General features: G+C 39.9%; 1 protein-coding gene across 15 annotated transcripts in view; it reads left to right on the top strand.

Annotated features, from left to right (window-relative positions):
* LOC108270880 (unconventional myosin-IXb) overlaps positions 1-24,391 on the top strand; it is a 68,704-nt gene that overhangs the window by 14,933 nt on the left and 29,380 nt on the right. For all 15 annotated transcript variants that reach the window (XM_017477847.3, XM_017477846.3, XM_017477853.3 and 12 more), the window contains exons 2-8: positions 6,768-7,664; positions 18,086-18,180; positions 20,443-20,505; positions 20,817-20,916; positions 21,867-21,967; positions 23,739-23,868; positions 24,261-24,350. In XM_017477847.3, coding sequence (XP_017333336.1) covers positions 6,828-7,664; positions 18,086-18,180; positions 20,443-20,505; positions 20,817-20,916; positions 21,867-21,967; positions 23,739-23,868; positions 24,261-24,350 — 1,416 coding nt within the window. In that variant the 5' untranslated portion in view covers positions 6,768-6,827. The remainder of the gene's footprint in view (positions 1-6,767; positions 7,665-18,085; positions 18,181-20,442; positions 20,506-20,816; positions 20,917-21,866; positions 21,968-23,738; positions 23,869-24,260; positions 24,351-24,391) is intronic.

Here is a 24,391-nt window from a genome sequence, read left to right as displayed (position 1 = left end):
TGCACGGTCTTTCACAGTGATGTTTGTTGGTAAATGAGTCCTTTTAGCTATGCTCATGATTGACTCATATGAAACGAATAGGGCTTTATGAAAAATCGCAATTTCTACAAATATTTTGCTTTAATTTCTGCAATTACAAAATCCTGGAGGGCCTGTTAAATGAATAAACGAGCTTTTTGAACTTGTAAAGGAGAAAGCAGTGGGTGGGGGAGGAGGTTTATAAGTACTATCATTTCAAAACAAAAAAAGCCATAGAGGAACTTTTCGAAATTCATCATGACTAACTTTCCAGGCTCTTGCTTAATGATGTAAACAAAATCTCTCCACTAAGCTAGTAACTTCTACCAACAAGCTAGCTTCTCTGTGATGTGATGGACTGCTGCAGCCACACCAATCAGAATCATTTCTCATGCATGCAGCAAAGGCAGCTTTTCAGTGTTGTGCATGTAGTAAGGAACTTCGGGCGGCTGTGGCTCAGGTGGTAGAGAGGGTTGTCCACTAATCGTAGTGTTGGCGGTTCGATTCCCGGCCCATGTGCTCCACATGCCGAAGTGTCCTTGGGCAAGACACTTAACCCCAAGTTGCTCCTGATGGCAAGTTATCGCCTTGCATGGCAGCTCTGCTACCATTGCTGTGTGAATGGGTGAATGAGAGGGCGCCAGTAAAGCGCTTTGGAACCGCTAAGTTTAAAAAAAGCACTATTTAAGTGCAGACCATTTTACCATTCATCTGTCCAATCAGTAGAATTTCAAATGCAGGAAAATTTCTCAGCGTTGTATGTCATCAGGCACGCAGCTATTACTATTGCTGCTGCTACTAAACCTAATGGCGAAATGCACTAATCTAAATGAGCAATGAAGAAGTGTTTAAATAGTGCCCCAAAGCACTGATAAGAGGCTCTTTCTAAAATCGTATACTTCAGTATATGTATATTTCAGAGCTGTGGTTTGATTATGCTTGGTGCCTTTGATCAGAATGGCATTTCCTGAAACTGCTAGGCTTTTACCAATTTAACCAGCATGAAAGCACCATTCGTATTCAAGACCTTCCAGACTAACTTCATTTGGGTCAGTGTGCACGCCAAGATTTTGCGTTCGCTCTTCATTCCCTCCCTGGAAAGTGCATACATGCTCTAGTTTACAGCTGAAACCAAAGAACAATGGTTTGTTTCATTTCAGTCAGCATGGAGATTCCTACAGAATCTAGTTATGTTTCTGATAGCTAATTAATTGGAATTGTTTGCTTTAGCTGTGAGGAAGCAACCATGAATCTTGTACAGCCCTTGTGAGTGAAAGTGTTCAAATTAAAATAATAGAGATGTTTATAATGTCAGCCATATTCATGAATTCTGATAATTGCCTAACTTTTTAATTTTTTTTTACATGTAATCATGGAATACAATAGGCTTGCTGCGACAACTCATGTTTCTGGTGTTGGGGCCACACGTTCCACATTCCAGTTCATCCCAAAGGTGTTCAGTGGGGTTGAGGTCAGGGCTCTGTGCAGGCATCACCCTTGATGTCAGTGACTTTCCAGTGTCCAGGCCTACCATGTCTTTATGGATCTTGCTTTGTGCACAGGGGCATTGTAATGTTGGAACAGGTTTAGCCCTCTTGGTTTCAGTGAAGGGGAATTTTAATGTTACAGCCTACAAAGACATTCTATACAATTGTGTGCTTCCAACTTTGTGGCAAGAGTTCGGGGAAGACCCACATATGGATGTGATGTTCTGCTATCCACAAACTTTTTGCCATATAGTGTACCTATGTGTAAACCTTTTGACTTAAAAATAAATAAATAAATAAATAAAGTTGATTAAATCACCTATTAATTAGATTAAATATAAGTACAGTTTGTTGGATGTGGTCTTTTGATCAGAGCAGCAGCTGAACATAGGGTGACAGTCAGTTGTGAGGGTTTTTTTTCTTCTTTTTTTTCATGTTGCGCGATCATCAAACGTGAAAATAAGCAAGTGTACTTCAGAGCTGCCTACAATGTGAACATGTTGTAAGAGGCTTAACGGGGAAGTGGGCTTTACGAAAGAAGGTCCATGTTAAATCGCTATTTGTACATAATTAGTTTCACAAAACGGCAAAAGGAGGCATTGATGGTTAAAATAAGCCCAATAAATTCTAATGCAAAATTTCATTTTTTGAAGCTTCAGGCCACTCTGTACATCTGAGACTGTTGATGCTGTGAATTGAAACCAGTTTGTGATGCGGCTTCTGGGTAAAGCTACAACCGTGTTTAACTCTCCGATGTAGTTTTGTGTGTGTTCATAGAGAACAGTGGTCTTCCGGAGTCAAACTGCAGAGATGTTTAACATTTTATGGAAGGAGCCTCCAGTGTCAGAGCTTTAAGTTTTCTGACATTCCGGAGAGAGGGGTTTACACCTTGCGGTTTCTGGGCAACATGAGATGATGTGTTTTTTGGCGCGAGAGAAAGAGAGGCTGGTGAGAGTACTTCTATAACATAAGTGAAAACAGGAACTGACTTGTTTCTATGTCATAAAATGTAACTGTAAATGGTTGCAATGTGTGATGTCCTTCTTAAATAAATACCAACTGTAATTGTTGGTGAATTGAGGCGTATAATGCTCTATAGGGAAAATAATCAACTTCCAGGTGGTTATCCAGGTAGTTTGTGCTTTGTGTCAGATTTTATCACACCACCCTGCTGTGTTTTTTATTCTTTAATGAGAGCTGAGCAGTAACAGTGGCGTAAAGTTTATGGCGTTCCACGCCGTACACGAGGTTGCCAGTTAAAATCAAATCCTGTAGTGTCACATCTGCTGCACGACAGATTATACAATTAATGTTCTCTTAGGAAAATCTTCCAATGCCATCAGATCTGTTGGTGAATTTTTTTTTGGCAATGTTCACATTCCAAGATTTTGGAATTTGTGACTCTAGCAGAACTCGTCTGTCGGCCTTCGTTAATCGCTGCGGCGCTAAATAGTCTGGTAGCGAGCACCTAATCCTCTTAATCGATTTTACTTCATGACAAACTAAAGACACTAAATATGTTTGGGTATGTGGAATTTTTTTTTAAACCAAAATTTCAAACAAAAACAAGAATTCTTAAACCAGGCTAAAAATGTTAGTGATCTAAAAATGTATTCCGCACTTTCAGTTCTGCTTTCAGATATATAGATTGATGTTAACTAGCTTTGTGTTTATAAATATTGAAGGACTGTCCTGCTCTTTTCCTGTGTTGGCTATTCGTGATATTGCTACTTCATCAGTCTTGCTTTTCTAACAGCAAGTGGATTTTGCATCCGCACATTTCGCTTGCTGCACTCTTTTTTTTTTTGTTTTGAGTCGTCAGCTCTGTTATGTAGGAAGGCATATGGTTGCTATGCTGATTCTGACCCCGATGACTGACTTAACTTTGTGGCTTCGCCTTGTATAATAATAGATATGCAGCGTGTCGCTGATGTGGGAGAGAAAGCTTATTCGAAGCAGCGTGTTGCTTGCAGCTGTTTGACTCGCTTCCTGCGTTTGTGCTGCACACATAGCATGCGAAAATGTGACGGGGGGGAAATGTGCTGCGTGCATGATCAGGGCTTGTGTAGGGTGCATGTATAGAACAGACATCAGTGCTGGGGTCTTGCATGATGCAGGCTTAAACAGCAATCAGAAATGGGTCAGCCTGCTCTCAACTGTAACGTAGTGGTCTGCTGAGGAAATAACGAATAGGTGGGACAGATACTTTTTGGTGAACCTACAGCTCTTGGAGATGTTTGTGTTGTCCTTTTGATCAGGATAGCAGATGAATTGGAGAAAAGGGAGCGTGTAAGCAAGGCTTGGTAATAATTCTAGTTTGGTCACTTGGTCATTTTTGCCAACTGTGTAAAAACATACTGGAGATTTTTTTTTTAAATAGATAAAAATCTTTAAAAAAAAAAAAAAGTGGAATAAATCAGCGAATGAAAGTGCGTTATAGAATGTTGAATGCTTTCTCACCGTATTTACACATTTGTTTGAATTCTGGGCACATCTAGCTCTTATTGATTTCACATGGCCGCTTAGCATGCAGGGATGCTGACTTCCCGTAATGTGTGTAAACAAAAAAGTACAGAACAAAAGCTTTTAAGCTCACACAGAGCGAACAAAAATTGACAAACCAATTGACAACAAACCAATTGACGTCAGAAGGTACAAAAACACTGATTATAATGGTTATTGTGTTTTATATTGTTTCACTTGTTGAGGAAAAACAAGCATTCCTCATGCTCGGGTGAAATCCAGCTCCTTAGTCTAACAGTAAGGCCTGCTGCAGAGAAAACACGCTCCACCGACGCAGACATTGCAGGGACTCGGAGAACAGTTTTAGCAAACCGTGTTTGTTGAAGCGCTTTGTATTGTCTGAGAACCAATGAATTCGGTCCAGGACGCTTGTTCGCGTCAGTCATTCTATAGACACTGTGCTCTACAGCGCCACCCAATGCATTTTGTTATAACACTGAGTTTTAGTTTGAATGCTCAGGATTTAACATGCATTTACCGCATTTAATTTAGCGAAATGCAAGTATTATTTTGACTTTTCGAATAATTGTGGCAGATCGAATATTCGACTAGTCGTACACACTCGTAATGTTTAAACATAATGTGCCTCGTTGTGGAGTGCTGCTTGATTCTGTACTTCGCATTGCTCGTTCCAATTCACGGCCTGTTCTACACTACACACAATGCCTCGAGGCGGTATCTGGCTGATCATTTTTGCTAGACGGATTAATTAACATGCGAAGACCAAAAAACCCCTCCTTTCAGAATCAGGAACACACAAGTGTATATGTAAACACTGATGAAAACAAACAGCAGGGCAAATTCATCGTAATCTCTCCTGCCAGCACACCACAGTAACCTCAAGATTATTGAGAGAAAATAAGCATGCCAGCCAGATTCGAATAATATCTTTTACATGTGATGTGATGTAAGGACAGAACACTCGTAGCTGAAACCTTCGACAGTGAGGTCATGAACACAATGTGGTGCATTAGAAACTTTGAGAGCATGTATACTTCACGTGTCTGAAAAGTATTCGGGTCTATTCTGTTTGTCCTAAACCGTGGCTGTCTAATATTTGTGTTTTGGAGAGCATTTGGGTCCTTTACAGTTTTATAGTCTGCCTCAAAATTGGGCATCGTTTTTAAGATTGTAGAGTCTCGTTTTCTCTAGTGCTAGCTAGAATTTTTTTTGTCTATTTACTTGAGCAAACTTTTGATGCACCCAGTATGGGACAGTATGCCAAGTCGTTAGGTATCATTAAGTTTTTCCTTTGTTTGTTTACAAGATGAAGTTTTATTAACTTGCAGAAGTATGTAAAGTGCAAAATGCAGCAGAGTCTTGGGGGATCCTATTAGGGATGCACCGAATGTTCGGCAACCGAAATTATTCGGACGAAAATAGCAAAAAAAAGAGAAGCATTTTCGGTGTCCGGCCGAATATGTGAAAAGGCCGAATAAATTTGACCGATCGATGACGTGTTTGATGTCGCGACCAAATAGCCTAGCAACCAGAGTGAGACGTGCGAATGTGACGACCTCGATGAGGGGGCGCGCGCATGCACAAGCTACGTGCACGAGCTACGTGCTCTTCAGATGTTTACTTTTTTTGTTTCTGTTCCAGAGTGTTCTGTCACGTCGCGAGATGTAAGGGAGTAGAGTACAGAAGCAGGTGAAGACGTATTTATTTAAGGGCAGGCAGACAAATCCAAATCGTAATCCAAAAAACTTAGTCAAGACAGACAAAGGGAATCAAAGTCGCGGTCACAGAAAACAGGGTCAAAACACAAAACGAGAAACATGAACTAGTACTATGGACTGGGAGCGGACAAACCAGCGGGGACTAAATGAACTAATCTATAGTTTAAACTAACTAAATCCATCAAGGAACATAATATAAACAACGTATCTAACTATACTATATCTACTATAATACTCTGCGAGGTGTACAGGAACGCGAGCAGTATATATCCCCAATATAATCAGCCATATAGAACCCAATAGGACCATTTTTTGCACTCCTGTCAGTGAACTTTTTAATGCACTTTTTTGTTGTAGGCTACAGAGTGTCACATTCTTTCAACAGTCAGTTATAGGCTTAACATAGGCTATTCAAGGGGGGCTCAAAGATGACCACATCAAAATATTTTTATTTTACTCATTTATTTATTTAAAGTTATATTGTGCCTTGTTGGTAGCCTATGCCTGCTGGAATGAAGAAAAATGTTCAGTGTTAAATATTTTGAAATTGTAGTTTTTGTAATTAATTTTTTTCTTTGAAAAGCAAGACAAAATAGTAAAAAGCACATTCTTACTATTTAATTTATGAAATGGTGAAAAAAATGGGAAAAACGCACAAAAAAAACGTGTTCGGTTTTGGCCTTCGGCCAAGTTTTTCCATTATATTCGGCTTCGGCCAAGAATTTTCATTTCGGTGCATCCCTAGATCCTATATGTCAAGGCTGTCCTCCCATTCATAATTTCCAAATGTGACAATATAGCATCTAGTTATGACTAACTAGTTATGACTAAAGGTTAGCAGTGTAACATTTCTTAAAACCTTTTTGGTCTCACGCTTTGACAGGCTTGTGATTGTCCAGACATGTAGCTATGACTGGGCAGAGTCAATTTCCATCATGTAAAGATTGCTGCTGTGATGCTATGTTTTCCAAACTCATGCATGTTCTGGCATGTTGAAGTTTCGACTAAACCATGCTTTGCACTGATTCCTTGTTAAGATGATGTGTGTTCTTTTGACCAGGTGCTAGATGGTGAGTGGAACGGCTGTGCGTAATGCTGAAACGACTCACCCGGAGTCAGAATGAGTGTCACAGATGGCGAGGGCATAGCTAGCCAAGATGGCCGGGCCTACGTTATTCAAATCTACCCCCGCCTCTCCTTGGAGACAGCACCATGCTGCATAGTCAGAGTGCGCAAAGAGGCCACGGCGGCAACCGTCATCCAGGACGCAGCTGCCACCCTGGGCCTGGATGTCTCCAAGTGCTACGTATTGGCTGAGGTGAAGGAGAGCGGAGGTGAGGAGTGGGTCCTGGAGGCCACGGATCTGCCGGTGCACAGAGTCTTGCTGTGGCCCAGGAAAGCTCAGGAGGAGCACGCGCAGAGTGAGGGATTCTACTTCATCCTGCAGGAACGCAATCGTGATGGCAGCATCTGCTATGCTCACCTTCCTACTGTCTGTAGAGATCAGGATGCTCAGCACCTGGTCGCTCGGGGCTTCCTGCCCCCCTGCCTCGAGGACGTCAACGACCTATGTAACCTTCCCATCCTCAACGAGGACACTATCCTGGCCAACCTACACAGCCGTTTCCAGAAGAAGAAGATCTACACGTATGCCGGCAGCATCCTCGTTGCCATTAACCCTTTCAAGTTCCTTCCCATCTACAATCCCAAGTACGTCAAGATGTACGAGAACCATCAGCTGGGTAAATTGGAGCCCCACATCTTCGCCATCGCAGACGTCTCTTATTACACTATGCTGCGTAAGAGGATCAACCAGTGCATTGTTATATCCGGGGAGAGCGGCTCGGGCAAAACGCAAAGCACTAACTTCTTGATCCACTGCCTGACTGCTCTGAGTCAAAAAGGATACGCCAGCGGGGTGGAGAGGACCATCCTCGGAGCGGGGCCTGTCCTGGAGGTAAGATTGAATCTACTGAAATCTGTAAATCTGTCATTTAAAAATTTTTTGCTCGGTTCTAGATCCAAACCTGATAAAATCGCTTCTAGGTATGCTGGATGCAGGTACAGACCAAAACTATGTGCTCAGAAACCCTGAGGATTGAGTTTGGCATCTCTTATTTATTATTTACTTGTGGAGACTTGTATCATTATCCTAGACCAAACTTTTAATAGTGAGTGCTCTCGATTATGTAGCAAAAAATCCTTAGCTGTCCCATTAGGCAGGTAAGACGCACCGATGCCTCCTTTTGTTGGCAACAATTTAGCCAGTTACTGTTAGTGATATGAGTGACATGCATTTACCTCCTCAAAAAGCAAACCATATAATCTGTGTGATAGATTTAACCAATAAATAAAGCAAATATGTGTGTGTGAGAGATATATACAACATAAATCAACTTAAAAGTAAAGAAGTACTCTTTTGTTTACTGTCGATGTTTGACTCGATTTGACGTCAGATGCTGAACTCATAATAGAACATATAGTCAGCTGTTCCTAACGTAGCGCATGGTGTTTGCACCTCCACAGAGAGTCAGCAGGTTGGGACGTGAGGGCAGAACACGCGTAAAAGATATTATTCGAGTTGATAAACAGTAGGTCTTTTTTTTTTTCTCTCTCTTTCCCCCACTAGGCAACTATGAATAAAGACGTATATGATTATTGTTGCTGATTTGTCCGCCCCTGAGAGAGATGTATAATCTTGTACTGCATTGCAGTTCTGTCTTGGGTCTCAACGTTTCACGTGTTGCCAGTTTGTCTGGATGAGGATCTGGATCCGTTTTATCTCTACAAGTCCGCACTTGCCTTTTGCCTCCGTGTATATTGATTTGGAAAAACAGGATTGAATCGGATACTCGGCAACAGCAGGTTGCGGACGCTGTATATTTAGCATTAAGTGCCAATTACAGTCCGTCAGTGACTAAATCTAATTGTAAAGGCAGGGTGAATTACAGCTTATTAGATTGTGCGTCTGTTGTTGCTTGCTTGTGTAACGGCTTTGCTTTGCATCCCTGTGATTAGCGATCGTCGAGCGATCATCCGTTCACCCCAAAACACGTCATCGTCATAACCATCATGACTTTGTATTCTGTTCTTTGTGTTCGACATGAAGGCGTTTCAGTATGCTCCTCACTCGTATGGGTATGAAGACGGTGCTGTTTGCCCTGCTGAATTTCCTTACGTTTTTGGAAGTGAATAATGCTCGAGTACAACCTTTTTTTTTCTAAAGAAAAATATTAAAATATTTTTTGAGCTACACTTACACTATCAGCAGCCACCACAGTATTTAAGTGCCCCATTGTGCCAGTTTATTGTAAATTGCCACATGTTTGATGCCGCATAAATCCCCGTATCTGGGTTTTACAACTTCTTATACAAGCTAAACACTTTTAAAATTCATCTTATTGAGGTTGAACCGCTCTTTCTTTCAGCTTATAACAGCAATGTAAGAGATTTTATGGTAAAATCTTTCTCGAACATTATCCTTTTTATAAGAAAAAAAGAACTTTTAGGGGATTTGCTCTTTTTGCTTGCTTTTTATTCTGTATACATGGAGGGAGATTTTAATAAAATGTAGTCCTTTCCTTTTCACAGCTGATGTGTTTAAATGATGGATTAATACAGTGAAACTGTGTGTGTGTGTGTGTGTGTGTGGGGGGGGGGGGTTCTTTCTTTTCTTCCGATTAGGTTATCATACTCTGACCCTAGACTCGTGATGGTGAATTTGGATACAAATTTGTCAGATGCTGTCAATAGATTGATGGCTGCAACTTTAAAGTAGGAACGCTTCACTTCAACTCAAGTTTCTCTTTTTTGTCTGTTTCACAAGATACCACAGAGCATAGTTCCCTTTTATAATATCCATGTGAAAGTAGACGCTGTCTACGAGATCCCCTTCGAAGCATCACTCTGCTCGTGGTTTACACAGAGCTAGAAGTCATTTTCCCTTCTGTCAGCACAGTCATCGTCCCTCTACAGGCTCGGCTTTGGCTTGCTACTTCCTCCTTGCTTGCGGTTGCAGGAAAGGCCCATGAAACAGTTCAGAAGAAACCGAACCAGCCTGCGTGTTTACTTGCACGGGTGGCTCGAGTCCAACATGAAGTCACGTTTTTTGGCTGCCCTGAATGTGAAACGGCATGAAGCTGAGAGATTTTCATATTACGAAAAGTCTTCCACGTCATGAAATGGCTGCCACAGTAATATGCCATGTATTTCCCACATTTACAAAGTGATTCAGTTACAGAGGAACATCATATTTTTGGTTTCCTCCTGAATTGTAGTAAAATTTTACGCACATTTTAACCATCGCGCAACTCCAACCACTCTGATCTACTTACAGCAGAGGAATATTGTTTCATGTCTGCACTTAATCACATTTAAAATGGTTTGCTGGCATGTGCTTTGTATATATACAGTGTGTGTTTTGACTCATGATAGACTAGAAGAGTATATTCTGACGTCTAAAAGGCCCAATCTTCAGGACAGTGGAAATATTTGGAATTTGAGCGAATGTGATGTCAGTCTCTGTTTGCTGAGGTAATAAACAAACTATTTAGAAAACTTTTTTCCCCTGAGTCGGCACAAAATCATGGTGCAGACACAGCGGTTATAAAACAAGACTGTACATGCAGCGGCCTGCAGAAACGAGCCAGTTTAGAGACTTTTTTTTTTGTAGCACTTTGGTTTAGTGGTTATGATAATATGATAAGCATTCAATTCAAAAGCACAGTTTTCATGGTACATGTTAATAATATATAAATTATCACTAGACAAGTACTACACCATGGAGTGACTGTGAGAGGGTTCAGGTATGACACACTACTGATGGACACAATAGCACTGTTGAATTCTGGATTCTGATTGGTCAGAAGTTGTTGATTATTGTTCTTATAACAGCTCTGACATTAGTGCAGTTTATATGAACGTGCTGGTTTGTAGAAAAAAAAAAAGATTTACATTGTTAAACAGAAGTAATTTACAGGATTTCCCTGGGTTCTTAAAAAGTCTAAAATCCAATAATCCGAGCTTAAGTATGTGTCTTGTATGATTTTGACAGGTCTTAAATTGTTTGGATTATGAAGTTAACGTTACTTTTAAAAAGTTCTAAACAACGGTCTCGCTTGTAAATGTGGTTTTGGGAAAAATTTGTATTGATCACACAGTTACAAAGCAGACCCAATAGTCACTCGCGCATACTGTGCAGCCCAGTGCGTCGTGATGTGGTGTGTGTGTGGGCTAATGTGGCGCCTCCCATCAATAAATAGCTACTTCTAGAAGTAATCAATTAAAATGGTTTCTGTTAAATTTACTAACGTGCGCCAGTGTCAGTTCAGTGAGATCTGTCTTGAGAACAGGGCATTTAGTGCTTGGTTTAGTGCCTGTCGAAAATAATGAATTTGAAGCCTGCTGCACATTGGGCATTCATTAAATTCAAGGGGTTTCAGTACCATGACGTTAAATGGGGCTTTCTAGACCTGTGGCAAAGACACCCCCTTACCAAAAAAAACCCAAAAACTACAGGCCACAGAGGATGCGCATAATACTTTTTAAAAAATTTTTTATATATATATATATATATATATATATATATATATATATATATATATATATATATATATATATATATATATATATATATATATATATATATATATATATATATATATAAAATAAATAATTATTTTATTTTTGGCTCCGGCATTCCCAGGATCAGCGATGTAAGATGAAGAACAAAACAGTCATATTGGAAACCATTTTTTTTTTATTACACATATTGTTTATTTTTAAATCCTGTAATGCTGAACTAACTAGTTCTTCAAACTGTCAACTTTACTCTTTGTGTCAATAAAGTTGAGTATGAAAACGTAGATGAGTTTGTTTTTTATAATGGGGCAACAGCAGTGGAAACGATACTGAGGTTAAAAAGAATTAAGCGTGTTCACGGCAGGTTTTTAGTCTTGCGTATTAGGACACATGATAGAATTGATGTCATTAAGTCAGTAAGACTTTAAACTTAAGTGAAACAAGCATTTCATAACAATATTTTTCAAACTGAAAACCCCTGCGATCATGTAAATCAGGTATCTGAAGATATATCAGAATTAATGTAAAACCCCATGATCACAGACAACTATCTGCAGCAAATGGCTTTTCTTCCCAAACTGTGCATGATCGTTGACCTATGCAGATTCTCAAAATAGGCCATGCCAACTGATGACACAATCTGTTACTCTGTCCTGAAATCCCTGGAAATAAGTGCCCGCTCTGCGTGTTGTGTAAGAAGATGCTTAAATTAGGAACTTTGGGTGTAAAGGCTTTAGAGTCACATAGGAAGTTATTGTTCTGTATCCACATTGGGAGCATCACCACAGTCTGGCCCCAGTGCGATCCACTCTGCACTAACAGCATTAACTCCTGCAACTCCGGTAAGTGACCTGGACAGTGTTTGGATCTAGGACGTGAAATAGGTCTTAAATTGTATTCATAATGGTCTTAAAAAGTCTTAAATGTAAAGTTGAAATCTTCAGAAGCCCTGTATTTAACAATCATCCATATAGTGAGGTTTTGACATGTTCAGGAAGGAGTCTCCAGCGTCAGTGACAGCATTAATGCCGTAACTTGAAGTTTTCTGAAATCTTCAGGACAGTGGAGTTTCAGATTTCTCAGAACCATGGTTTTTTTTTTTTTTTTTTTTTTTTTTTTTTTTTTTTTTTTTTTTTTTTGAGAGAGAGAAACAGGAACTAACTTGTTTCATGAAACATAACTATAAATGGATAATAACAATGGTATTATTTAATAAATAAAGAAATGTAATGGGGGTCAAGTTGCTGTGGTCTAAGGGAAATAAAACACACTGGGACATGCTGTTATAGGAAAATAATCAACTTGAGGGTGGTTTCAGGAACTCCACTTCATCACACCACCACATTGTTTATTATTTTCCTATGACAGCATGATAATTAGTGGTTTATTCCATTTCTAAGAGTATAGAACCACAATCCACTGTGATCAATGCACTGAAATCTGCAGTACTGCTAAAGTCAGTTTATATAAAGACTCCATAAGGAATATTTGAGTCTTTCTGAAGCCCATCTCTCTCTCTCTCTCTCTCTCTCTCTCTCTCTCTCTCTCTCTCTCTCTCTCTCTCTCTCTGTCCTCAATGACCTTCTGTTGTAGCTCGCTAATCGAGCTAATGACTGCCAAGTCCTCAGCCAATCAGAACTGCATGGCCATCTGGCTGGGCCTCAAAGCAAACCTTTGTTAAAGGTCAAATCATGGCAGATAATTTATGCAAGATATTTATCGGATTATCTTTCACATTCACTTGTTATTGGTGGAAACTGGACATGTTGTTTCTTGGGACTGCTTGGGACTGCAAGTAATCGGTTCAAAGTTTATTTTGGCTTAAGAAATAAACTCACAAGGAACTATTTCTTTTTAAATCCCTCCTTCTGCATCCACATAGTTATTGTGAAGACTTGGTTTTTGTACAGTCTTCTAGATGTGAGCTGGAAATCAGTCATTCGATCACTGCAACCCTGGTCTGATTGTTGCAGCTACAGTTTTCAGGAATCTTTCCAAGTTAAAAAAGAGCCACCCACAGATCCCAAAGCAGTGTACAGACAGGTTAGACAAGTTCCTCTTTATTCAGTATTTCGCTGCTAGAGGTCTGCTTTTATTATGGTCTCTACATGCCTTTCACAACTGTCTGGAGGAGAATAACATCCAGAAAAACATGGTCATTTCAACATGCCGATAGCTTTTTTTTTTTTTTCTTTCTCCCCTTTCTGTCAGAGCACATAAATAAATAAGGCTTTTGTGTCATTTTACATGCAGCAGTATTTTGTGATTCATATAAAAATATATGAATGATTTTTGTGACCTATTTCTGCAGTGCCTCTCAAATAAATGGAACACAGTGAGCTTATAAATTGTAGAGTAGTGCTTTATTTTCTGCCACGGCCCGACGTTCAATGCGGGCAGACACTTCCTACAGTTCGGGGTCTGATCCAACAGGAAGCATAACTCCTTTTGTGCAACAGGAAGTGGTAACTGCTATTCATCTCTCCTTAATGGCTCAAAGATGCATTGTTCCTCAGGAAGTCCCCAGAATTTTTAAAAAACTTTTTTTTTTTTTTTTTTTTTAAAATTCATTTAAAAAAAACAAAAATGAAGCCATTGTATCTATGTGTTTCCACTATATTTGGTCATGTGTAAGGCATGACCTTGAGTGTGTCCATGTGGGAGAATATGCAAAACACCAACGTTACTGTAGCCTTTTGATTGTTTTTGGTAAATGTAGGCAAATTCAGGACACAGAAGCAGCTGAGAACATGTAGATATGTTTCTATTTCCAGCTACCCCACACCTACAACTATTCATCTAGTTGTTGCTGGATGGTATCATGAATGCTTCCGAGATTTATGTCCCAGACTTTTTTTTTTTTTTTTTTTTTTTTTAAACTTTAAAAGAGAGGCTGATGAGGGAACGACTGTTTATAGCTTCTGTAATATAAGTACGAACAGGAACTAACTTGTTTCAAGGACATTCTACAACATTAAATGGATAAAAACTATGATCTGCTGTTCTATTATTATTATTATTATTATTTATTTATTTATTTATTTATTTAAAAAATTGTAGTCGTTGGCAAATTTCTCTGGTCTATAAGGAATAAAACACTTGTGGATATGCTGTTAAAGCAAACACCCCGTTGTTTGAATATTTTCCTGTAACAGCACGACACGAAGTGTTTTATTCTTTACTTGTTTGATCGACTTGGCACAGGGCATCCAGTAGAGCTGTTTTTAATTCCTCTACAACTAGCGGTTGATTTACCTGTATTTTCTGAGTCAGAATAGCTTGAATGGTGGGGGGAAATGCTGAAAACGGTATGAAAGGCTATATCTAAAGATACCTTACCCTGTTTGTCTCTCAGCACCACTTCTAGTGTCTTTCACCCTAATCTATCTCTAACCGAAAAGTTTACGCATCTGTTTCCTTAACCGTAGGTGATGGACCGTTTGCGTGCATATCGTTTTTGGCATGTATATGCAAAATAAAATGAAGCTGTTGTGAGGGCACTGAAACTGCTCTTTACTAAATGCCATTCTTGTGTAATATTTATTTTTGGATCCTAAAACTCTACTATTGAATTCAAAGCATGTTTGCACCATCTAAATGACTAAGTGTACAGCCCTGTTAGCACATAACCAGTTTAATTATCGCCTGTAGGCGGGAACACTAATAGTGTTCATCACTGATGCATTGACCTCAGGGCTAATGTTGGGGAATTTCTAGAAGAGAAAGAAGTCACACAGCCCGCCTCAGATTGGCGTAGATGAGATCGCGATGAAGATGTGCGATTGTGACTGAACTTCAAGACTGAATATAAAAAGAGCTATAGTTAATGATCATGTGAATTCCTCCTAGTGTTATTTGCAGGCAAGACAGCTCTCTGCTTATTGCTTCTATTTGATAATGGGACCTTTGTTCCTGAGTGTTACATTGTATTTGTGGATAGCTGGAGTGGATTTCCAAGTGGGGACATGAAGTCTATTTGTAGTTTTAGATTATACCCCAAACTGGCCTTTCTTTTGGCTTCAGCAGTCAGTTGTTCCACTGTTATATAGATCCAATAATAAGTTTAGCTTAGCATGTTTCCATAGCCAAAGGCTGTTTAAGAGAGATAACCACAGAAGTAAGACAAGCGACCCAAAGCAAATGGAGTACAGGAAAAAGAAGCAAGTATGTTCAGATGTAGATGTTAAATTTCCATTTGACATTTTCAGGTTCTGGTTAATTAAGGAGATCTACAGCTAATGAAGATCCAAGACAAAGTCAGACAGTCCTATTGTTTATTCTGTACTACCGAAATCAGTCTTTACTCTTGGTATTTATGCACCCTTTTTCCTCTTCATTTCTATGGGTGTTGCAAAATGAAAAAGAAGCATTTACTTTCTGGCAAGCATAGCCATTTCCTCATACCCCCTTTTGTCTTACAGCCAATCACCAACCAGTGTGCTAGGACATGTTAGTATCTGAAAAATTTGTCTCTGCCACATTCTGAAGTCTGACTAGGCCTGTTTTGTTTCAGACTGCTGACAGAATTTACTCAAAATGTAAATGAGAAATGAAATTCCAGCATTCTCTAGCTTAACCTCGGGTAGATAAAATTAGTCAACGCTTTACAAATGGATATCCATATCTTTTGGTCCCCAGATTGGTCATCTGCCAATTTCCACCCAACTCTCCTTGATCATACAACAGTTACCAACTAGGGAGGGTGAAGGCTAACACGTGCTTCCTTCGAGAGACGTGAAGCCAACCAAGCACATCTTTCACGAACTGCTCCTCATGCAGCGTAACATGCTCGGAGGAAAGCGTTATCCACCCTCTTTTGCATACATGCGCTCACAGTCACCTGTGATTGGCTAGTGTGACTGTGACTGACAGTGGAGAGAGAGTATGTCCCTCTCTCCCAGAGAGCATGCCAGTTTTGCTCACTTGGCACCAGGCCAGGGAAGGCTGTGGCATCGCTCGGGTTCAAACTCTTGATCTCCTGACAATAGGCCGGGACAACCAGGGAAGCAGGCCCAGGCCAGATGAGAGGCCCAGGAGGGTTTAGTAGTCCACTGATGATCAGCAGTTTGAAAAAATGCAGTTGACTGGGTTCTGCTAGTGATCATGGCAGCAAATTAGTTTTGTACTGAATCTTTAAAATGGTTTACATTAATTATGTATAGCTTTATTTATTTATTTATTTATTTATTTATTTATTCCTTCATGTTAAATAATTTATGTTTGCAGCAACTGTAATGAAATCCATCAAATTTTTCACATTTTTTGAAAGTGGGGAATCGCAACATGAAACTCTCGTTCACAAGCTTGACATCAGTGAGAAGGTTTTTATTTTTATTTTTATTATAAACCATCAGTATTCAAACGTATTCTATACATGTTACAGCAGTTCCTCATGTTCATTTAAAGTCTGACCCTGTACACGTTTGAGATGTAGAGTATCTTTTCTTGGCTCCGAGGCCCAGGTTGAGGGCTCAGTGCGTGGAATCTTAATCCGTGTATTTATGGCCTCTCCTCAAAATGGCGGTCTATTTGGGATGCGCCCGGGTCACTTTGTCCTTTTTGCATTTAGTTTCTTGTGCTCGGTAAACAGTGAGCACTATTCATGCCTTTAAGCCCGCTGGCTGAGGTTGGCATTAAATGGGGGAGTCCTGGAGCGCAGAGTGCCTCATTAATCACACCCTGACTCGATGTCACTGCCTGCCCCCCCCCCCCCCCCCCCCCCACCACACACACACACACACACACACACACACACACACACACACACACACACACACACACACACACACACACAAATAGGGCCCCATGAGCACCTCCGGCATATGCTGTCTCTTCCTAGCTTCTCCAGCCTCACACAGCCGAGGAAGTGTATGCGAACTCGGCCTGTGTATCCCCCGAAATAAATAAATAAATAATAAAATTAGGCCAGAAACTAAATTACCAACATGTGACACTCAGTCTAATGCCTAGTTCCAATTTTGTTGTTTTTTATTTTGATGATTGGCTGAGAATTAATGAGGAGTCTTGTCAAACTTTGTGCTGCTTGGTGCATAAGCAGGAACCCTGATTTAAAGCCACATTTTAACATGCCTGTATGCTGTTTAGTCTTTTGAAGTCATCTCATTTTATGACCTTTTTTTTTTTTAAGAGTTTTTATTTCTGACATGTTGTTTACTCCTTGATTAGTAAACAGTTAACACCCTGTGATGCAAAAAGAAACACTTGTACACATAACAGGTGAGATTTAATTAGCAGAAAAAGATTAAAGAAGATAATATCTTGTGTGAATCTCCCTATCTGCCCTTTCTCAGTAGCACAGACGATCTTGATTAGAACATTGTGTTGCTCGCTTATTTTTGTGCTTTATTTTTAGGGTAATCATTTATCACACTCTGTGGCTTTGATTAGCTTTCATTGTTACTGTTGTTGATTGGGGGAAAAAAAAAGTTATTGTGTTCGAGGTATTTCATATTTATTCTGACAGATATGTTAAGTGTTTGTGGAAATCTTGAATCTGATTGGTCACCATTTTTCTGGTTGAGCGTAATTTTTCCACCAAATCTTCTCATTTTCTGCATAGCTTAATAGTGGAAATGTGCAAAGGATAACCTCAGGTACTGAGAGCATGTATGTAACGGATATCACTCGATACCGAGGACTGTGTTTAAAAATAAATAAAGGTTCTCATAATCTCTGAAATTGACAGAAATGTGAACGGGCTTATTCTCCTTGCACAGTATTTTCCTAGAAATATGATCCACTCCTTTTTCTCACACACCCTTACATCTGTTTGTTTAGGCATTTGGCAACGCAAAGACCGCCCACAACAACAACTCCAGCCGCTTCGGGAAGTTCATACAAGTCAACTACTTGGAGAGCGGAGTAGTCAGGGGGTGAGTTTGTCGAATCTATTTTGCAGTGTGTTCAAATGTGTGAAGTCAATAGCAGCACATTCACTCATGTTCAGTTAAGCACTCTGTCTAATTCTTCAGCGTGTGTCTATTCGAGCCAGATGTGTTCGAATAAGGTCAGAACTAAACTCTACACTGGCTCACAACACATGAAGCAGAACAGCATGGGAAAAGATGGTTTTGCACCGCTTGTGTGGTTATTATGCACGTCAGAGCAAAATCATGTGTCATTTCCTCTCTCAACCCTATGAGAATGTGCATGACTAGAAATAAGGAACTGTCCTAGACTCTGCAGTGGTGATGGTTCCGCTTAGATTGAACCAACCGTGCTGTTTCTCATCTTTCTGATAACATCCGTATGATAGCAGTAATGTTCTGGTCTTTGTTTTAGACAGTATTAGGACAATCACCGCGTCTTCTACTCATGATTGTGAGAATTTATAAATCAGCTCCTTTACAGCTTAAACTTGATTCAGCTCTTAGAAAAGTCATAGTACACATCAGAATGTGTGAATAGGTTCATGCGCAGTAGGAGATTTCATTAAGATCAACCCTTGTTTCTTAAGGGTAAAAAAAACAACAACTTTGAAAACGTGTCATGCTCATTGCATCACCTTTGCTCTTTATGACCATAGGATATTTTTTTTGGTGTCCGCTAGGCATGATGTCTGAACAGCACTCGGTGCTAGGTACAATAAATGGTAGTAACACAGGATATCGCTGCCTTTATATCCTGGCGGAAATATCATTGTGTGTATGCACTTAACTGCCACTACTATTTTATAATTACAATTCAGGAACTCTTTCTAGGCGTGTCGATAACGACAAAAAAAGTGTCAACGACGGTTACCGATATAAATGCGACACCAACAATGAGTGGTGTTAATTGTTCAGTTCTTCAAGGCAAAAATAAACTCCTTGTCGTTGATGATACAAAAATGGAAGAAAAAAAAAAGGGAACCATTTTCTCATGCCGTCTATTTGTTTCTTCATGCGGTCCGGTCCATACATTGTGATCAAAACCACTTAAACACACACCATGTTGTAATCACAATTTGTACGCAGGAACTTCTGGGAGTTTATCAAGGGTTTAAAGACGGCGTAACACATTGACCAGTATGTTTAAAAGTTCAGCTACGATCATATGTGGGAATGCCGGTGTCTTACTGTGATTTGCATGAAACAGCTGTGACTCAGTTAACCGACGCATGGCACAGCTCTAATGATCACTTTGTCAATGTATCAGATACCAATATGCAATGTTTTAGAGGTGAACTCACAAAACCGTATTAATGTAACCATTAAACGGGAAGCCTTTGCCAAAGTCAACAGAATTGCTCATTTTTTTTAGTCACTAGTGGTTTCTTTTTTTGGGCTTTCTGCTGCTGCGCTCTCGTTTTTTCCATCCGAACAGAGACAGCGATAATTAAACACACTTGCATAGAGTCAGACAGAGATTAGATCCAATTTCAGACTCGGTGCAAGCTGCTTTTATTGCAGAGGGAAAAACGGGTCACTCTGGGTGAAACGGGCGCTTTTGTCTCATTTCTGAGTCTTTTGACAAAAAGTCTCGGTTGGACCAACATTATGCGCAGCTGGCGCTGTGTGCGGCGCACGTGCTCAGCGCCAAACAAAAGCAGGGCTGTACCAGTACGGGTACGGCAACCAAGGAGGCTCAATAAAACCGATAACAAAGCTGGCAGCTTGAGAGGATGCTTTCACGCACTTCATTGTTCTTTGGCTGAATGCAGCCCCATGCAGTCATCCCCACTCCATTGATGAGCACTCAGTAAGTCTGTTGCTTTTGTTAAAGCCTGAGACTGTGTTTTTTGTTGTTGTTGGTTTGTTTGTTTTTATTTATACAGTATGTGTTTTGCGTCACTTATTCTGAGGCTTGTAGATCTCTAAATATGACTTACAACCATGTCAAATGTTTTCCTGTTTATTCTTATATGCTCAATGATCATCTCTGCGCTTGAATAATCAGTGTAGCTCTTTATTTCGGGTCTCTGTGTTAGAATAGCGCTGCTCTGGACCTCATGTTCGCATCACTTCGACTTGAGTCTTTGTTTGGTTTGCACTATTGTTCAGGCCATCTGCCTTAACTGTGCCATTGACCAAAAGGCTCTCACACCCTTGACTCCTATTGACAATTGACAGCCAGCAGGCTTGATTCATAATCAATCACCACATGCAGCAAGGAAGACAAGGATTATGTAAATCACTGGTTCTCTGCTTTTGCAGGGCAGTGGTCGAGAAGTACCTGCTGGAGAAATCCCGCTTGGTGTCCAGAGAAAAAAATGAAAGGTAAATAAATGGCCTGTGTTCATACCATATAATCCTTTATATAACCTAGCTTCAAAGGTGTCTTTTTTTTTTTTTTATTATTTGATTTTACAAGTATCATGCTAGTATTGTTTTGTTTTGTTTTTTGCTGTTTTTTAAGCAGCCATCTGTATCAGTGTTGAGCTAATTTATAGAATGTGAGAACTAGGTGAGATTCCCACAGTAGTTTGGAAAAACAATTCCTGATGGGTGTAATATAAACACAGCTGATTAAATTGGAGCCAGAATGTGCTTATCTCACTATCTGACCTGCCATTTTGTCTCACACGTAGAAACTACCATGTGTTTTATTACCTGCTCGTGGGAGCATCTGAGGAGGAACGCAAGGAGTACAAGCTCCTGCAGCCAGAGAACTACAGCTACCTCAAGCAGGTGAGCACGGGTTAAAATGGGCTTTATAGTCTTTCAGAGTGGTGTTTATGTAACTGATGTGGTGTAAAGCGATGCACTACGCATTGATGCTGTATTTCTATTGCTTTATGTATTAATCATTTCGTAAATGCATTAGGGTCGTGTGAGACACGGATGGGGTCGCAGGGTTTTTTTTGTTTTTTTCTCCAGTTAGATCACAGCAGGGCTGTGTCCAACACTGTCTTCTTACAAGGGCTGTTTAAAATGAAAGTAAGCAATGTTAACAGTATTCATGCTGTATAAACAGCACATGGGAGATAACTGCTGCAACTCTTCTGCAGCAGCAAACACACTGCATAATCTGTGGAAATCTAAACTTTGTGAAAGTTCTAACTGCCGCAGAGCATAGAAGTGAAAAGACTATTGGATTAACAACCATTATGTGACCAGGTACAGCGATAACGTGTTTATAATATTTACAAATAGTTGCAGGTTATATTTACTAAACATACGCAAACGTTTTTCCGAAAAATGTTGAGAAACCCTGACCTCTAGTCTAGTCTAGGAAAGAGTTCTAGCCATTCTCTTATACCAATCTGGGATTTCAGGGCTAACGTGCTTCCTGTAAAGTGAGTCGTCACATCCTGGCTGCTTGTGCAGTCTCTTAATTCAGCTGAACATGTTCAGAGGAGAGTGCTAGATTCTGTCGTCTTAATGATCAGCTAGCATAAACAGGAGAAAGTGTAAGGCCGTCCCTCTGAACCAGAGAGCCTGCCACAGTACGCATCTCTGTGTACTCATCAGAATTCAAATGGAAAAAAATCTCCTGTTACCGTTCTACCTGATTGGCCGACCTTCCCTAATATTAATCTAGTTGTTCTAATCCTGTTCTTAATGTGAAGGATGTCACTATGGATTTTCACCACAGTTAGTCCAGAACCTGCTGTATTTCTTTTTCTCATTTCCAACAGCAAAACTTTACCATAGAGGATGCAGACGACCTTCGGCACGACTTTGAGCGCCTGCAGCAGGCCATGGAGATGGTGGGCTTCCTTCCTGCCACCAAGAAACAGTGAGTATAATAATCCTGTAACAGCTCGTCCCAAAAGGTTTTTATTCCTCTTTTACCACAGCAATTACAACTTTGATTTATTATTGAATTACATGTTGCATTTTTATTCGTTTATAGTTGCATTAAATGTTGTGGAAGCAATTTTAGGTTCTGAAGTACTATCGGAGTTTTCCGATAGTGACTGAAATTAGTTGTTGCGTTTTTATTTTTTGTATCCCTCACTGCAGAACCAAAAGTCCACGGGGTGACCTTGGTTCCGATTCAGCTCCTCCTATCTGGGCTGAATCTAACCAAAAGTCCTGAGTGTGAGACAGTGTAGTGGTGGTCAGTTTTATAGAGCATCTTGTGGGTTAGGGATTACAGTTAGGATTACAGGAGGAATGTGACCTTGCGTTTTGTTTCTGCAAAGACGGTCACTGTCATCTGGGATAAAGACAGCACAAAATGAAATCTCCAGGATAACCTTCTGAGGCATGCACTTAATTTATATTACTTGTCTGAACGATGGAATAATAATTTGTGCTTCCCAGAAAGGGTAAAAATGTCCCTGGTTGGAAAATGAGACAACATTCTGTGAATGCCCAGTGCACTCCTTCAAAACAAATGTAGTGCAATTAGTTTGAAACCGCTGTATGAACCCTGTAACGAGCACAGACACTCATTTCCCAGATTTCAGCTACATGGTGAAGTTTATGTTTATAGAGTACAGGAAGTCCCACTATGTCCTTAACCACAACTGTGTGGCTTGGTGATGTCCATGTAGACCTGAATATGGTTCGAATTGGTGATTTGTTAGCTGTATTAACCGTGTAGGTCCAGTGCCAAATTAGAGGAGCAAATTCTGGACATCATGTACGTATTGGCATTTGAACCGGGTGGAAAACTTCCTTTAAGCTTATTTGCTTTAAGCGTTCCTTCAGAAGTAAACAAATGACTGTGGAGCTGAGCAGCACTGAGTCACTGCTTTAAGTAGCTCATACCGTTTGTTGCTCACACCCTGCACATGTTGATTCATAGTTTATGTTGGCTAAAGAGGATGTACATCTCTGAAGCAGAGTGAATTATGTAAGGAATAAAACACTCAGCGTTGTGCAGTTATAGGAAAATAATCAACAATAAGGTGATGTGTGAGAACAGAGTTATTCTTCCTAATGTAACCGCATGTCTTTTAAGGGATTTTCTTCTTCTTATACTGCAGCAATTTGTCAACAATTAGAATGTTTACTTTTTGTTTATTTAAGAATGAAATGTGCTTTTTATCCCTTAGATACATTTGAGTAGTTACTTTTCTCACTCACATTATTAACGGCTTTAAACATTCATTCCCTCGCCAGCCTGCCTTTCTTTTTTCTTTTGTCAAGTTAATAAGACAAAAAATGCAGCTTTTAATTTGACAGAGAACCAACAGAGTGTAAACTCCTCTGTGCTGAAGAGTCAGAAAACTTTGTTACAAAGCACCGAAACTGGAGACTCCTTCCATAAATGTTAAACACATCTTTAACGGAAATAACACCATATCATTGGCTGCATATTTATTTTAAATTGTAGTTGAATGATTTTAGTTTATGTAGTGTCTGCTGTACAAGTCCCTGTTATTGAGCTGTTGCTGTAATAACGACAGTGCATTATAACGAGCACGTTAATGTAAGCCACTGATTGCAGTTGCACTACTGTCAGACCTAATGTTAGAAAATTAATCAACACCCTCAGACCAGTCTGAATCGAGAACATCATAACACTGTGCTGTAATTATGTTTAATGACTCTTTCAGGATATTCTCGGTGTTATCGGCCATTTTGTACCTGGGCAACGTCACCTACAGCAAGAAAGCCACAGGCAGGGACGAGGGACTGGAGGTGGGACCACCTGAGGTGCTCACTAACCTCTCAGAACTTCTCAAGGTAAACAGCGAGAATCCGTTATAGGAATTCCTCTTTAAGTTTAAATTAGATTAGGATTAAGCAGAAATATGTAATCATGATGGCAGTATTACTACTTGTAACAATGTTGTACGAGCAAAAAAAAAAAAAGAGTATCATGTTGCGTCCACGAAGAAACAACCTTTTTTTTGTTTAAATGTTTTTTTGTTTTTTAATTTGGTCTTAGATTAAGTTCCTCTTCTCAGGAATTTTTTCCTCTTTGCAATTGCCAGAGTGTTGTTTAATGCATCAGTTCACACAGTTGATGAAATCTAACAGTTTACATCTGAAGTTTCAGGAAGTTCTGAATAGTTCTGAAGTTTGTGTGTGTGTGTGTGTGTGTGTGTGTGTGTGTGTGTGTGTTTGTGTTGCAGGTCAAAGAAGAGCTGCTAGTCGAGGCACTAACAAAGAGGAAAACGGTTACTGTCAATGATAAGCTGATCCTTCCCTACAGCCATAGTGAGGTACAGCAGGTCATGTCTTCAATGTCACATACTCTTTATGG

The sequence above is a fragment of the Ictalurus punctatus genome, chromosome 10 (assembly GCF_001660625.3).
Source record: "Ictalurus punctatus breed USDA103 chromosome 10, Coco_2.0, whole genome shotgun sequence".
Lineage (NCBI taxonomy): Eukaryota > Metazoa > Chordata > Actinopteri > Siluriformes > Ictaluridae > Ictalurus > Ictalurus punctatus.
The sequence above is the reverse complement of the archived record's forward strand: the minus strand, read 5'-3'. Positions and strand labels throughout refer to the sequence as shown.